Source organism: Caloenas nicobarica, chromosome 3, assembly GCF_036013445.1.
Source record: "Caloenas nicobarica isolate bCalNic1 chromosome 3, bCalNic1.hap1, whole genome shotgun sequence".
In the NCBI taxonomy this organism is placed as follows: domain Eukaryota; kingdom Metazoa; phylum Chordata; class Aves; order Columbiformes; family Columbidae; genus Caloenas; species Caloenas nicobarica.
The window spans coordinates 92,292,564-92,308,449 of NC_088247.1; the positions used below are offsets into that span (position 1 = coordinate 92,292,564).

The 15,886-nt window shown below is 40.4% G+C and overlaps 1 protein-coding gene across 2 annotated transcripts in view; it reads right to left on the reverse strand.

Moving 5' to 3' along the window:
* Window positions 1-6,587: 6,587 nt before the first annotated feature.
* SOCS5 (suppressor of cytokine signaling 5) overlaps window positions 6,588-15,886 on the reverse strand; it is a 36,439-nt gene continuing 27,140 nt past the window's right edge. For both annotated transcript variants that reach the window (XM_065632209.1, XM_065632207.1), the window contains one exon: window positions 6,588-14,762. In XM_065632209.1, the coding sequence (XP_065488281.1) occupies window positions 13,140-14,750 (1,611 nt within the window). In that variant the 5' untranslated portion in view covers window positions 14,751-14,762 and the 3' untranslated portion in view covers window positions 6,588-13,139. The remainder of the gene's footprint in view (window positions 14,763-15,886) is intronic.

Below are 15,886 nucleotides of genomic sequence, written 5' to 3' on the forward strand. Positions count from 1 at the left end.
AAATTAATACAACAGTTACCCACGACGTCTCCCAAAGCCCATTTTGCCTGTTGGAAGACGCCAGGCTGAACCTTCGGTCACCTCAGCTCCACGGTAGGAGCTGACTGCTCTTGACAAGCGTGTTCCAGGATGACCACGTGCGTCATCCCCAAAAAGTTTGTTTGGCTGTAAATACCCATAGAAGACCTGGGAGCAACAGGGAATGCCGGAGCACAATCCAAGAGTGAGCGGAGTCAGCCCACAACGTGATAATACGACAGAGGATGAGCACACAGGCCACCGAACAGCACTGGCTCCCAGGCCAGATGTGGTAAGTGAGGAATAATGGGGGCTCAGGCTTTCCTCCAGCAAACGCACAACAAGAAATCTCTTATTTGGACGAGTGACCTAATGCTAACAGGGAACAAAGCACAACTGTGTTCCTGAAGGGCTGTGGCCTCACAGAGAGGGCCTGGGACAGCACGTCTGTGCCGCGACGTTTTGAGGGAAGAGGGGAGCACACGCCTTCCCCATCTCACGGCTTCCATGCAAACAACATAGCAACGCGGAGCCCAAAAGCTGCAATGATTTGACAGGCTGGGTGGCTGAGCGGGGACCTGGGGCTGTGGGGTGCACCCCAGAAGGTAACCCATGAACATTTCACATCCCCACAGGGACAAGCAGTGTCCCCAGTCCACAGTTCTCGAGTCTACTCGGAAGTAGTTACTCAAGTATCCAACATAAATCAATAGATCCTCTCAAAGCTTTCCTTTTAGTCCCCATTGTAAACTCATAGAATTTTTCCCGTCTTAAACAACAGCATTTAATCACTGTAGAATAAGTCATATAATACAAAAATAATTAAAACCCGCAGCTTCCAATTCCATATTTCTAGACCTAAAAGCTACCCTGCAGAAAACTGCAGGCGACACACTGATCCAGGTCTGCCTGGCACTCCCAGAATCTCATACAACTCAGAAGGAATCCCAGTCCTGTCATTTTTCCCCTCAGGTTCCAACACCTGTTGACCCATCACACATCCCGAGCCCGTCTGGCTTCCACCTAATGTGTATGCTGACCAACAACTGCAAAGCTATGGGACGGGAAAGGCAGAGATATACATACACATATATATATGCACAAGTACATTAGATTAAGCAAGCTGTAGAATGAAGATGCAGCTTTGGCAAGTCATTCTGCACATAAAAATATCGTAAGAAAGTTTTAAACTCCTTTTGCATATTTACTGATTAGTTCAAAAAGCTTTAAGTGAAGGCATTTTCTTGAAGTTTTCCAGCCTTTTCCTCATCCGTGTAAAGAGACTGATTTGGCACAGAAAAGCATCCCCTCGTGTATGAGTTCAGTAAGCTTGAAATTTTTCAGAAAATTAATTTAAAAAAAAAAAAGTATAAAACTGTCTGTTAAGGCACATACATGCTACATCCCAGCTGAAATGTATCAGAGTACTCCTGCAACCATCTACACAACACTCAGCCACATACGCTTTGCTTACCTTGTGTCTGGAACAGATGTAGCATACTTATTTTCCCCCTCATTAAAGTCACTCTGATTAAACGTATTTTCAGAACAGGTTACCGGAGTGTCGTTCCTGCAGGAGCGATGTCTGCACCCGTAGAAGACAAGCCTGCTACCCCCTGGACCTGAGCAAGTGATGTGGTGAAGTATTTTGCAGTCCTTAGGGCAGCAGTGGGCAGGGTACCAGTCTGCTGAAACCACACCGTACCTGGAAGCCCCTGCATCAGCACACTCCTCAATGAAGATGCAACCACAGTTCCAGGTAGCTGCTTTCCTCACCCGGTCCATCTGAGTTGTCCAGGCTTTGGTGGGTGGTATTTTAACCACATTTAATATTTCCGTCTGCTCACTTTCATTATGGATGGTGTCACAACCAGCTCTCTGGTACCACAGTCTTTAGATAAAATAGCTGAGCCCTGGACTCCTGTTGTGGAAGGTCCTCCCAACCAGTTTCATGGTGTTCAAACAGAAAACCAAAACATTCCTCAATATCCAAGATAAAATAGGATAATGCAGAAATGAACATCTGCAGTTTTGAAAAGAAAAAAAAGAAGTGTAATTGGCACAAATGAAACTCACCTCAGATAGAAAAGGCAAGTGCAAAAGGTAATTTCGTCAAGACAGAGACAGTACAGAGAGGACCAGCTGTAAGGACACGTTTTGCTCACTCTTTTCATCGATTTGACAGCCATCAGAATGTTTGGCATGGGCTCAGTGATCTGATCTTCATAGATGTCTAAACCAGTTTAAATATCCCCTAAGGAAAGGGATTTTAAAATAACACAGGGAGAGGAAAATTACAAGAGAATGAAGTGAAGGGTTTCTAAATCCTTAAGGTTTCTAATTGTTGCAGGATGAAGGAGAAAAGTTGTGTTTGAGCAGCAAAGATGGTTGTAGACAAACTCTTAACTAAGCAGCTCGGATACCAAACAGCATGCCAGAAGAAAAGGGGAGGAACACATTGCTGGGAAAAGAGATGACTAAACTTCAAGCAGAGAATCTAATTCCTTGGCTTTGGCATGCGTTCTACTGTTAATTACGGTATCTCCCAACAGAAAAGCAAAGCCCTGAATTACCAGAGGACCATGTGACTCACGGACTGAAGGCAACAAATGGAGCTTTGGGTGAAGGTGCCGATGTAAAAATCTGTGAGGTCTGAAACATGATGTTGATCGGTGCCTACTTGATCAATGCTAGTGATTAGTAAATTGCTTAGTTATTTTTGACAAAACTTGCTGTAGCAAAACAAAGACATTATAAGCTATCACTGACTTAAGTTACAATGGACATGATGAGACTAGACATTGTCTTGAGGAAAACAAGAGGAGTCCTCTGAAGGGATCTGAAGGGGACAGTAACGCTGTAGAAATTCTCCTTATGCAAAACTAAAGGCACCTCACTGCTCAGAGTGCAAATTGCTCATGGTATGGGTGCAGTATCTCTGTGCTCCAGAAAAGGCAGCCTGAGGAGAGCCCTGATCAACTATCATGCAGCTGGGCAGAATCTCTTGCTTTGCACATGACAAGGAGGTTGCCCAGACCGGCCCTGTTAGGACAGAAGGACTTGGTTCGCAGGCTCAGGCAGGAGCCAAGCCAGACTTACTCCTGTGAACCCAAGACTTCTGGCTGGAGGAGAGTAGTAAAAGCTCTCCAACTATAAGGGGTGGGAAGGAGGAGTGGCTGCTAAATCCATTCTCTGTCCGGTCTGAGATTGGGATCAACCCTTGTGCCTGGCCCTCTCTTTCCACCTGCAACAGGTCTCCCCAAGAAGCCAAGGAAGGTTGAGCCACGCTCGGAGCCTCAGGCCATCTCAGGTTGTTTCCTTAGGTAGCATCGGTCCCGAGAGGAGCACAAGGATTAGAAATGGGACCTTTGTTAAAATGTCTAAACTGCCAGAAACCAGAACATAGGGCAAGCTCCGGAGGGCACCAGTGTCTACTGAAGTATATAGTGCAGTAAGCGATGACTTGCTGGAAAGTGACTTCCAAGGCATTTACCAAGAGCTGCAGCCAAGTAGTGTTTCAAGGCACTACCCAACTTTTATGGGCAACTATCTCTGGAGCTGGTGCCAGTCTCAAATTCCTGTGAGAGGTACCAGACATCTGAGATATTCAGGAGGTCTTAAAGTGATACAGGTACCAGTCTTGGAAACGGCTCTTTCGAAGTTTGTGCTGGAGTTATTTACAAGTACCTTTTGCCGCCTTCTCCTCTCCAACATAAAAAAATCTAGTTGAGGTGAGCCAGCATAAGCCTTAAGAGTCCTTGAAGCTAAAATCTTCCAGAAAAAAAATAGCTGAAGCTGTTGATGCTTCTTGCAAACTCGTGGCTTAAAGGCCCTGCTCACAGAATGCTTCCCACCAGCTTTTTCCTGAACAGCACAAACACTGGCAGTACTCATCTGATGGTCAGCAGTGGCTCCGGCACAGCTGGAACAGCTTAAAGCCACAGCCTTTATGCAAAGACATGCCCACAAAAGACAAGAAAGCAAATTTTCTGTTAAAAAGACAAGCATCATAGCTGTGGCCCAACTGGACAGTTGGAAGAACAAGGATGAAAGCATCCTCCAACCAAAAGTAGGCAACACGTGCGCTAGACTTGGTAAAGGGGAGTACCCTTACAAACACTGCTAGGGCAGGAAAGTATTTGGCTTAAGTATCAGGCACCCACATGCCCAGGGTATGAATGGTTATACAAGCAATTCCTTGAAGGAAAAGTCTGGCTCTTTTCTTGGCACACAGGGAACTGGAGATAAATGGTTTATAAATACAAGGGGGTGCTTCTGTAGTACAGAATGATAAGAGTCTCAGTAATTCACTGGCTCATGCCAGGAAATTCTCCTTGCACACTGCTTGCAGGTTACCAGCTTTACCAGATCGGATACAAAAAATAAATGCAAGGAGGCAAAAATAGTGTCTCTACAACAGAGCTCACAAGGAGAAAACGCCACTTCACATGGGGAAAACCCAAGCTATGGCTTGGTAAAGGGCTGCGTTAATAAAAGGTGTATGGCCCCCAGTCCCCTACATATCTGTGTGTCATATATATTATGTCCACTTGAGCAAAACCACTGAATTACAAATACTGAGAGTGGACACACACCTACCTCAGGTGAAGGAAGTGCATCAGACAGTCCCAGATAACACAAACTAGTTCTATTATTCTGCTCAGCACTAGAGCGCAAAGTATTTGACAAACAGATCAAGGATCGTCATTCTTCTTCCACTAAAGGGAAACCCAAGCTAGTGAGCAGTAACATGTCCAACTCACCCCACATCTAGCAAGAGCAACTCCAAGCAGCTCTGCATGACCTTCTTACAAAGTCTGTGTCCCAGTTTTGAAATGGAGATGAAGTTACATATTGCTCCTAACGTAACAGACGAGAGCTACAACTAACACTATTCTGGAGATAAAGAGACTCTATAAATAGCAATTTTTATTCATCTGGTAAGTTTTAAGCAGAGGCTACAAAAGCCCTACTGAAGGTTTACAACCTTGACTTCCCAGATGCCACAGGACACCTGATGGGAAACCAGCGAGGACAGTCTCCCAAGCAGGTGATGCCATGGCTATTTCACCCACACCTGAGCTACCCCATTGACTGTTGGGAAGTCCAGATGTGGAACCGCACTCATGCTCCTCACACCACCAACCTTCCTTATGGATTGATTTGTCCAGGTCCTCTAGGTTCAGTGTCAGTGAAGTTGCTTCAGAAACCTCTCAGGTGAGGAAAGCTTTCGTGTTGCTTCTCAGCGTTTGATCTGGGCGGCAAAATAAATGCTTATGCAGACAGAAGCCCAAGAAAAATCACTACAGGTACATATTCTCTTCTGCACAACTTGCATTAGTGCCAGCAGTGTTCATCCTAGGGCCTGTCCTATAATTATTCTGTATACCTATAGATCCTATTCTAGATACCCATGTACTTTTGACAACCTGCAAACCCAGAACACAAAGGGTTTTCCAAGAGAGACTCCCAAAATTCCCTCCACCGGGGCCAAGTGACACAGAAGAGACTGTAGAAATCTCAGCTTCAGATCACCCAATGTTCTGAAACCCTTTGGAAATATTATTGTGCCTGCTTTTTCCTTACCTAAACACTCACAATACTTACTCATGTAATATTATGAAGTATAACCTCTGCTGTAAGTTTAACAGAATTAGAGCTTGATATTTCAAACATGTCATTGATATAGGTAAATTAACTCCCATAACTTTCATTTATTAATCAATTATGGATTTATTTTAGTCAAGTTTAAGACAGCTAACCTTTGGCATGTCTCAATGAAGCTAAAACTACAAAGGCAATCCTCATATAAAACAGCCAAACCCCCACAGTTTTGTTTTGAGGGTTTTGGTATCCTATTACTTCACTAGTGATGAAAGATTAAAAACTCCAAAGGAGCCTAGACTAAATGTATTTTTAGGAGCAGTGCTCTAGAAAATACATAATTAACAAATGAAGAAGCCTGAAATAGTTCCACAGAGCAGCCCACGATACTTTTTCAGCTCGTCACACGGTCACTGTTGTGCCCGGCTGTTATCTCCTCCCCAGCAGCATTTTGCCCAGTCTTCATCATTGACAGAGTTTGCACTAATTTGCTTTAGGAGCAGCTCCCACCAGGCACAAAGGAGAAACTCTCTCAGTTTACAGGATGACAGCTACATCTATTCTTTAGTTTGTGCTCATGGGGGCTGTGCTCTAGAATACACGTATGTATATCACAAAAACATGTACTCAGCCCACAAGCGGGGAGAAACGCTCTTGAGATTTAATTGAAAACTCACTAAATCAAGAGCTTGCTGGAATTTGAGTGTGATAGAACTTCTGAAGACTATAATTATCAGTCTCTGGATCTCTCCACTCAAGTTATTTTAGACGCAACAGAAATTGGCTGGAATAAACATGAGTTACTGATTACTTTGATCAAACTACTCATCCCTTTGACACGTACAACTAAATATTTGTAAAAATATGTATTTACAGTATAGACTTACACTCATTAAAACAACTTTTTGCTCCCAAACAAATATAAAAAGAAAACAATATGGTAGTTTATACCCCTTTTATTAAGACAGAGCCATCTATTACTTAATACACTGGCTGGGTAGGCATAAATCACATCATTTTCTTTACCATATTAAGATGCAAGACAGTTTGGCAACCAGATAACAAAGACAAATCAGGCAGGGGCTGGAGAAACATTGAAGCTGCAGCAGGTTAAAAGCCATCTAAAGGCAGGGAGACCCAAGGCAGCGCAGTTACACAAGGCGCTGGCCTCGGGCGACGCCAGGCAGGGCTGGGCTCGCTTGCCAGCCAACTCCTCGAGTGCCCGGCGGGCCTGCCAGGGCCCCCTCAGCTGGAATGTCGGGAAAAGGTCCAGGGACAGTCTGGGTGCTGCTTTTTTGGACACCTCTCAAAGAGCACAGCACCAAATCTACAGGGGTTTTTTTTCGTGCAGGGATCGCATAGTTTTTCGTAAGAATGAAGGCTTCTGGTAAGAAAGTTAATAGTGCAATCTGAATTAATTTGTGCCCACAGTGTCATTATTCATTCTCCCCAAACAGTTTAAATATAATCGTGTAGGAATCTGCTACCTCTGTAAAGACATTACAAGGTAGTGCTTATACAGTTGATGACTACATAGATTCAATTTTAATAAAGATATCTCTTCATGCTTTTACAGAACTACAAGTATGAAAGCAAGAAGTGACAAAGCAGCCAAGTACTTGTGTATCTCCCAAAAGCTATTAAAATTCTCAGGGCTCTAAAAAGTTAATTTACCTTATTGCACAGGAAGCACACACCATGTTCAATTTTACAGCTGCTCAGAGAAGAGCAAAACCTAATTCTGCTTCCTCTTCGCCAACATGCCACCAAGTTACAACTCCTGCGGAGAAGTCAGAGGGGTTGCTTTGCTCCAGACAAGCAAGTTCTGATATATTTCTGCTTGTCAGTGTAGCTGTGTGCTTAACAAGGAAATTTGCCATATTTGCTACATTACACATACACAGTTATAGTTTCATTTGTTTGGTTTTTTTATATTGAAGACAGAAAAAAAAAAAGGGTCAAGCACCAGGAGCTTCAGCTCATAAATAGGTTGTGTTGGCCCTAAGAAACCTAGCTGATAACAGCTGTAGCTTTAATGCAAATTTACAAAGTGAACATTTATTCAACTTGGAAAGCATATACACAATAGTTACCTTGATAACAATAGAATTAAAGACGGTTATCAGGTTAACACCCTATTGATACACAATTTTTGTAAATGGAATATTTTATAAAAGAAATAGCAATGCTTCATTGAAATAACAGATTTAAAATCTGCTTCTTGAAACAACCACTATTAAATCAGTATGGCAAAATGCAAGCAAAGTAAAAGCACCAGATTTCTTTTCAGTCTTTAAATGATTATAAGGTTAAAGTCATTAACAGGTGGTTTTTTTTCTTTTAAAGAGCCTAGATTTAAGACATAGCAAGAAGAGGAAAACTTCTTTAAAAGCATATTGGATATATCCTTACCTCACTGCAAGACATTTACTCTATGTATCTTGCTGCAAAAACACCAAGCCTTTTTCTTTTCAAAGCCCTCATCAGTAGCATTTTCAATTAAAAATACATTTTTCAAAAGCTTAAAATTCAGAGGTTTTAAGTCAAGTGCATTTGGTAGACACAACCCGCGGTCAAGCTAAGTGATTCTTTGTACATCAATATTGCAAAAAGGGAGAGCAATTAGCAGTGTTATACCATGCTAAGAGTTAACACTTTAAAAGCCAACTGATTTGATTTCTGTCTATTGTAAGATCTTCTTTTGAGCAACTATGAAGAAAATCTCCTTCAGTAACAGTCCATGACAACTGTTTAGGCAAGCGCGGCAATAGCAGGAAAACACATACCAATCAACTGGCTATAATATGTAAATACAGCTGAAGATACAAATAAAATAGTCTTTTTATCTGCAATGCATGCCATGCACAGATAAAGTTAGAGAATGTTTAGAATTCCAATATATTAATGCTCACCATATTGGTGTACTTCAGGTAGCTTCAAAACAGGCCATTAATGCACACATGCTTGGAGGCATCTTATTAACATATATATATATATACACACACACACACAAACACACATATGGGCTACGTAGATTCTTGCAGAATAGGGTTTGGCACATGATCGTTTCACAACAGCGCTTTTGGAAAAAGGAGACTCAAAGCACTTCCATAATTTTAAGCGTGAATGGTTCTAAAATGAGACAAATATTGTTATTTTAGAAAGAATCACAGAAGATTCAGTTCATGTTTTTCCATTAAATACTGTATTTCAAGGTAGGTTTGGAAAAAAAAAAGAAAGAAAAATAAGCACACTCCCTGCAGATTCATTTCTCTGGTACTCAGCAACTCCCAACTTGACAGCTTCAGTCTTACATGTAACTTTGCAGCAGAGACAAGCTTTAAAGCATTCTGCAAATGTTTTGGCTTGCACAGAGAGACTAAAGCAAACTGGGTTTGTACCACAGAAATTCAGAATCTTTGCTTGTTTCTAAATAGTGCAGAACTTTAGAGTCAAATACAGACTTAAGGGCGTGGGTGACTGCCAAGATGACGTCTAGCAAAGGCCTGAATTCATCTTATCAAACACTGTGGATAAACAGACCTTTCCAAAGATTGTCCACTTCTGATTTAAAGACTATTGTTTTGTAAGCAAGAAGTTTTCAAATACATACAAAGTTTAAAGTACATAAATGCAAACCATGGCTTTGTAACTTATTTTCTTAAGAGAAGTCTCATTCTGACACACAAATTATGTGGATAAGTGTCTCCATGCCCTTAAGAGTATTTTCAGGTCTTTAAAACTGGTAAAAAACCCCAACCCGTAGACACTCATATATAGTCAAAATATATTCTAGTTAGTTTACTCCATTTCCATGCGGACATAGATTTCTATAAAGTTTTGGATTTAATGCCCTAATGTTTTTAATTGTAATTCTGTTCTGTGATAACCCAGTTAAAGTAAAAAACCTCCATCCACTCTATGTCAATTAATTAGTGACACCGTTCTACTTACACAGTGATTTTTCCAATGTTAGAAAAAATGTGATGAAAATTAAAATATTTGTGATTTCCATATATCTTTGCAAAGTAGAACTGTTGCTTTCTATTGTGTATTTATGCACAACAAAACCACGAAGTTGTGCTAAGTATTCAAAGATCTTGATTCCCACATAGCACCACCACCCTGTTCTTTTCAAATAGGGTCAAAGATCTTTGTAAGATTTTTTTTGCAAAATAATCCCACCACATAAGCCCTTTCTACAGCCCTTTCTGCAGAAATGAGAATCACCTCGAAATAACACTTTACACGATTGAGGCTCAATACTTATCTGTCATGCAACCACCTTAGATTGGAATTACGCTAGCATACCTGATAACTTTGAATCCTGTCGTTAAAAACATATAAATCAGTGTCCTGTGCAAATCTTTTGAAGACACATATAAGACTTTTCAAACAAAATCAGAATGTTAAAGCACACTCCTCAAACAGAAGCAAGGAATCAACTACTCACAGTGTTAACATCCCAACTTTTTAGTGCCTCTAGAACTGAAAATAAATGTATTCATTAAGAACACTTCGACTTGAGTAGTCAGTGATCAAGTTTACTACAATTAAAAAAGTGATTATGTTTAGCATAACCACACTAGGAAGTTAGTCTGTATATTTCAGTGAAGCAAAGCTTGAAAAAAAGTCATAGAGAAACAGATAATCCTTTTTTGTGTGTTTTAAGGGAGCAATAAGTCATCTCCATAAAGACTATTCACACAAATGCAAGAGCAAGCTTTCTGAGATCAGGGTTTGGGGTTTTTATTTTTTTTTTTTTCTCCAAAGATTCCACCATATGATAAAAAAATTAAATGAATGTGTATTCCTGACCGCATTGATAGTGTCACAGCTAGAATCTCATCAGCTAGTTTATGACAAGCAACTGCAATGGGTGTAAACAAAAAATAGGTCCCTACCTTGGGACAAAGCTTGGCTGTAAGTTGACTCTATGATATGAATATTGAAAGCAAGATTTAAAGTAAACCGATCTGGAATTCAGATCCAATTGAGGGAACAGTGAGAACGACACAGTGAAGGTACACTTAGGTGCAATTTCATGCTGGTGACTTTTTTTTTTTCCTCTTTTTATGCTTAGAGCAGATTTTAACCCAGGAGTTGCATATCCAATGACATATACAATTCAAAACTTAAGTGACCATTAGCACATTTGTACACATACTTACATAAACTTAGTATTTACATATTCTGAACAAAGTTCCATTTTAACAGTTGAAGTCTTGTAACACATGAAAGAAGATAAGTTACCACAAAGACTGCATAACGGGATCACAATTTTTCCACAAGCATATAAACACATGTTTTAAAGTGCTTTCTGGGTGCTTCAGATTAACTCCTTGCAGTACGAGCTTCTCTGTAGTGCTGTTCCAGTCATTACAAAATTATTTAAATCATTCCCCTTCAGGTGCACTGCGAGTTCAAGAAAAATCACGACACCACTGATGGAAAAGTTTTAAGCTCTACCAACATAAACATATACATTACTTAAGTTCAGATGAAATTGTCAAACACTTTGGTTTATCATAGCTTGGGATAAATATTTGATAGAACAGAAACTGCACCTCTCCACTCTACGTTTTTCCACTAAAAAAGTAACCCAACGTAATTTGACAGTATTCTTTGGTAAAAACAGGACATTTGGCCAGTTTGCATGTATATCTATTTATTAAAATAGTCTAGAAGTGAACAAATGCCACTGCTGTACTGTCAATTTACAGGAATAACCATTCCTTACTCAGTGGGGAGTATCAAAACATTAAGCTTAGCAGCTGGCTATATAACAAGCTGAAACACCTTCAGCAACCATTACAGGGGATCAATAAAGTTTTAGAATATTTTCTGCTTAACAGTTGCCCTTAATGTTACAAAAACTGTAAAATGTTCTATGCCTGCAGACAAGTCCATTACTTCGCAGTGACTACAGAAACATTATTCAATGGTGTACACACTGTTAGAGTCCTGATAAGCATGTAACAAAGACCACGAATATGGTGTGCTGACCAACCAATATTCAGCTGCGCAGTATTTGTGCATTACCTATACTAAGTACTAAGAAAAGCCTATTAAAAATTCAGTTAACTGCTACAAGTTACGGGAATATATAAAAACAGAGCAGATATACAAGTATAACACTGAACATACTGTACTTTATTAGCACAAAAAGCCAGAACAAGGCACAGCAAGCAGAAAAATACATCAATTGAAGGGTTAGTGTAGCATACAAGAATAATGTTTATTGTACTTGCAGCCAAAATGTTCCCTACCTCGCACAGGTCACTGCCATAGAGAAGTAAGTAATAACGTACTGTAGCAGCTGGTAAAGAAACTAGGGAGCACTCATAATTGGTACAACACATTAAACAGAGGTCAGGGCATTCCAACAAAGTTTTAGTGCAAAAACGCCTAAGACAGAACTATTTTAAGTTCCATCTCCAATTAAATAAGCAAACAGAACTTAGAATCTTGTTTCCAAGCAATCTGTTGAAACTACAATCAGTGCATATTACTTTAAAACATTTTTAAAAGCGCAGATGGAAAGGTATTTACAAATAAAGTCTAACAGTACCTTTGAAACCTGACATTTATTTCAGATATGTCAGATTTTGTATTCTGATTATAATAATTAAACCACTTGCAATTTTATCCATAAAAATATCAGAGGACTTTAAATAATTAAACCTTTTTTTTTCTTTTTGCTGTTACTTTCCATTTTAAGTTACTAGCAGTCAGGCCACCGAATCCTGTGTTAGGAAAAAAGCGACCTTTTGTTTCATGGCAATAGTCTAACCCTGCATCCTGCCACTGAAATCCGTAATTCACACTGGAAGGTAGTTCACTGTCCAAGACAGTATTATTTTTGCTAACAATGCCACTTAAATCTCCAAGTGTTTAAAATAGAATTACAGTACTGAGCAGGCATATTCAAGTCTTAATGATTAGGAAACATTATACACTGAGAAAAGCACGATTCATCTGTTAGCATCACAACACCATTAACTCCTAATGGACTGCGCTTCTAATGAACTTCTCTTCATTAAAAGAAAATACTCTTCTTCTAGTATTTGGAAACTCGTTTGTGAGCTAAATTAGTAATTTGAGTAGTGGAAAGTTTTCAAGAAGATAATTTTAAAAAATACTTCAAATATTAGCAAAAATGCTCCTCTAATAAAGCCTTTCTTTATTAGCATTTCACAAATGCCCCATGGAAAATGCCTCATAGTTTCTTCATCCAATTACTACAGCTATAAAAGGGAAACAAAATATTTAGAAATTAGCAAAAATATTTTCATTAGGCCTTAATGAAAAACGTGCAGAATTGTGTCTGCTTATTGTTTCCGAGAGGCATCACAACTTAGTTTGATTTACAGCAGGCAGCATCTGACAGGATACTAACACTCAGCTTAAATAGGATATTGCAGAAAAGCCAGACGTCGGTGGTGCGCTCACTGCAGTTAAACTGTAACACACACACACACAAAAAGCATGTTCTATAAGCTTATTCTGGTTTGCGTTTACTTTGTTTTTATAGGTTCCCGCTCCAGCCATCGCACCCTGACTTTTTGTTTATAGTGATACTCCTTTAGAAAGTCTTGCAACATTGAGGGTAGAGGAAGGTCATCGATTCCATCATACGTAGTGCACCTGCAGATGACTGCCCGGCAGATGTACTGCAGGCTGAAGGGGAAAGTCCTGTTCAGAGACACAGTCAGCAATGGTTCAAAGAACATGCAAGAGCTGGGGTCTTTGTAGTGTTCCAGGAGCCCCGTGACAGTGGAGGAGTGAAACACACAGGGATCGTGGGCATCGAAACTGAAGTTGTGATTCCACTGCTCAATGCGTGCGTGTAGCGAGCGGTTGTAACGACGGAAGCTCACAGAGAAGAGGTAGTCCTCCTGCGCAGAATCCCTGAGCAAAAAAGTGCCTTCGGGTTTACCCTCCAGAAGCGCCTCGGCTTCGTAGCGGTCCATCACCCCCCAGTAACAGGGGTTACCTGTGATCTGGAGCAAGTCTGGCACCAGGCAATGGATGTAATCGATCTGAGTGTGCACTTTCCAAGCCCCCTGCCTGCCGATATGGCCGTGGCTCTCTCCAGACATCTGACGTTGCTTCTGCCTGCGCGACTGCAGACAAAGCGTCGTCGTGTCCTCTTCAGAGTCACAGTTTCCTGGAGGTGTGAGGTTTTTGTCCCCGGTCAGCTCAGTCATACCAGGGGCTAACTTTGGTCCCAGTTTATACAATGGATTAACCTGTGCTGTAGCTTCAAAAGTATGTATTTGGGCATTGGGAGGGGGATCAACCCCTTCTTCAATACTAAGTCTGCGTCTCTCTCTGAGCCTGTCTTCTTCATCTTCTGTGGAAACCAAGGAAGGATCAAATGTGTCAAAAAAAGTTGAATGAGGACTCACAGGTGCCGTGTGCTGTTTAATCAGATGCCACTTCTGAGCCAGATCTGAGCCTGCAGGAAAAGGGCATTTCTCAAGCATTAGCTCAGAGAGATGGATCTTTCTTTTGTTAGAAAACAGGGGTTTGGACTGTTTGCTGTAAGTTCTCATGGGAAAACACAGCCCAACAGTATCTTGTAGACGCTGTCGCAGAGAACGGCTACCTACTGTCCTGTTTGATACTGTATCCATATCATGGACAGAGCTCACCCCGTACCTTCTCTCCCTCCTCTGCAAACCACTTCGCGTTCTACCAAATCTTTTTTCAGTATCCAAGGAGCTCTGAGTTTTGGTAGAGCAGGAATGCTTCTTCTTCCCACCCCACGGAGCATGCCGAGAATAAGAGTCCCTTCGAGCAAGTCTAGCTCCCACCGCCACACACGAATCATTCTCTTTCTCAATGCTGATTTCAACAATCTGAGGAATTTCTGTGACACAGTTTTGGTTCCGTCTTGCCGAATTCTTTGAAGGACTTAAACCTAATTGCAAAGCAATGTTTTCTCTCAAAGGGCTGGTCGGTTGTTGTTGAGCCAAATCAGTTACCTGGATTGCTTTCTCTTTAGCAGATGAGCAACTACCGGAGTTCACAACTACATTTTCATTTTGGCTTCCACCCTCATGACTGAAGAGATTCTGGCACCTGTATTTGAAATTGTTCCACATCTTTCCCACTTTATCCATGGATTATGTTATCTAAATTTAAGAGGAAAAGAAACATTAAATATAGTTTTTAAAAAAATAAGGATACATCTTCAGTTATCAAGTTACAGACACAAGAACACTTTGTTAATTGAACACACTACCTTTGAAAAAGTGCCCTAGTGTTTGTACAGTTATGTGCGAGTGACACACATCACGTCATTTTGATATTTAGAAAAATCACCATGAAGTGACTACGTGGGAAACTGCAAACAAACATTATTTACAAGCAGGCCATCCCATTTTTCTATAGCATCATTACAAATGTAGGTAGGACTGCATAGTTGTTTTTAATGGAGAGGAAATTAGCAGTCTCAAATTCTTCATTTTAGGAAGAATTTGGAAGCCATATGTAAGGTATGACTTCATTATAAGCTTCCAATAAGAAGGAGTAAAACAAATCCTGAAAAAAACTATTCAAGTCACTCCAAACCACGAGAGCAGTTAGTGAAATCTAACAAGTGCACTGTAAATGTCCAGATACACCATCTAAAAGCAAAAGCTCCAGTCACAGGCCAGGCAAATTCCAAGCTATAACTGGCAAGATTAAAAAATATAGCACAAAAATAGAAATTTTTGGGGGGGGGAAAAAAGGCATTCTTAGATGAGGCAATCATCAGAAGACAGTGAGGCAGTGAGGTATCAGCAGAACTTTAGAATTATAAAATCTGATATATTAATGAAAGTCATATATACAAAACATCTTAAAAACCCCATTGTCTGGTTTTATTACTTAAGATATGAAAGAATGAAAGAGCCCAAGGAGATTTTCTATCTTTAGTAAAAGCACTTAAAAAGAAAGCAGCTCTGCAACAGAAACATGATGACAGTGGATCATGAACATACAGTAAGAAGATAAAAACATTAGCTGTGTGTATTCTGCAACTGCTTCTTCAGAAACAGAGTTTGATAATTCGAACAAGACTGCCAAAAACACAGGACTGCCCTAGGACAAAGAGAAACAGGCTAATTCCGCACTAAAAAAAGTCTGGCAATGCCAAGCTGAATTAAATCTCATTAAGTTCTGAGAGAAGTGCTAAACTGAAAGGACTAAAAGCTGCCATCTTATCTAATTTAACTCTTAATGGAAACTGCTCTGTTCTTTGGAAACATAATAT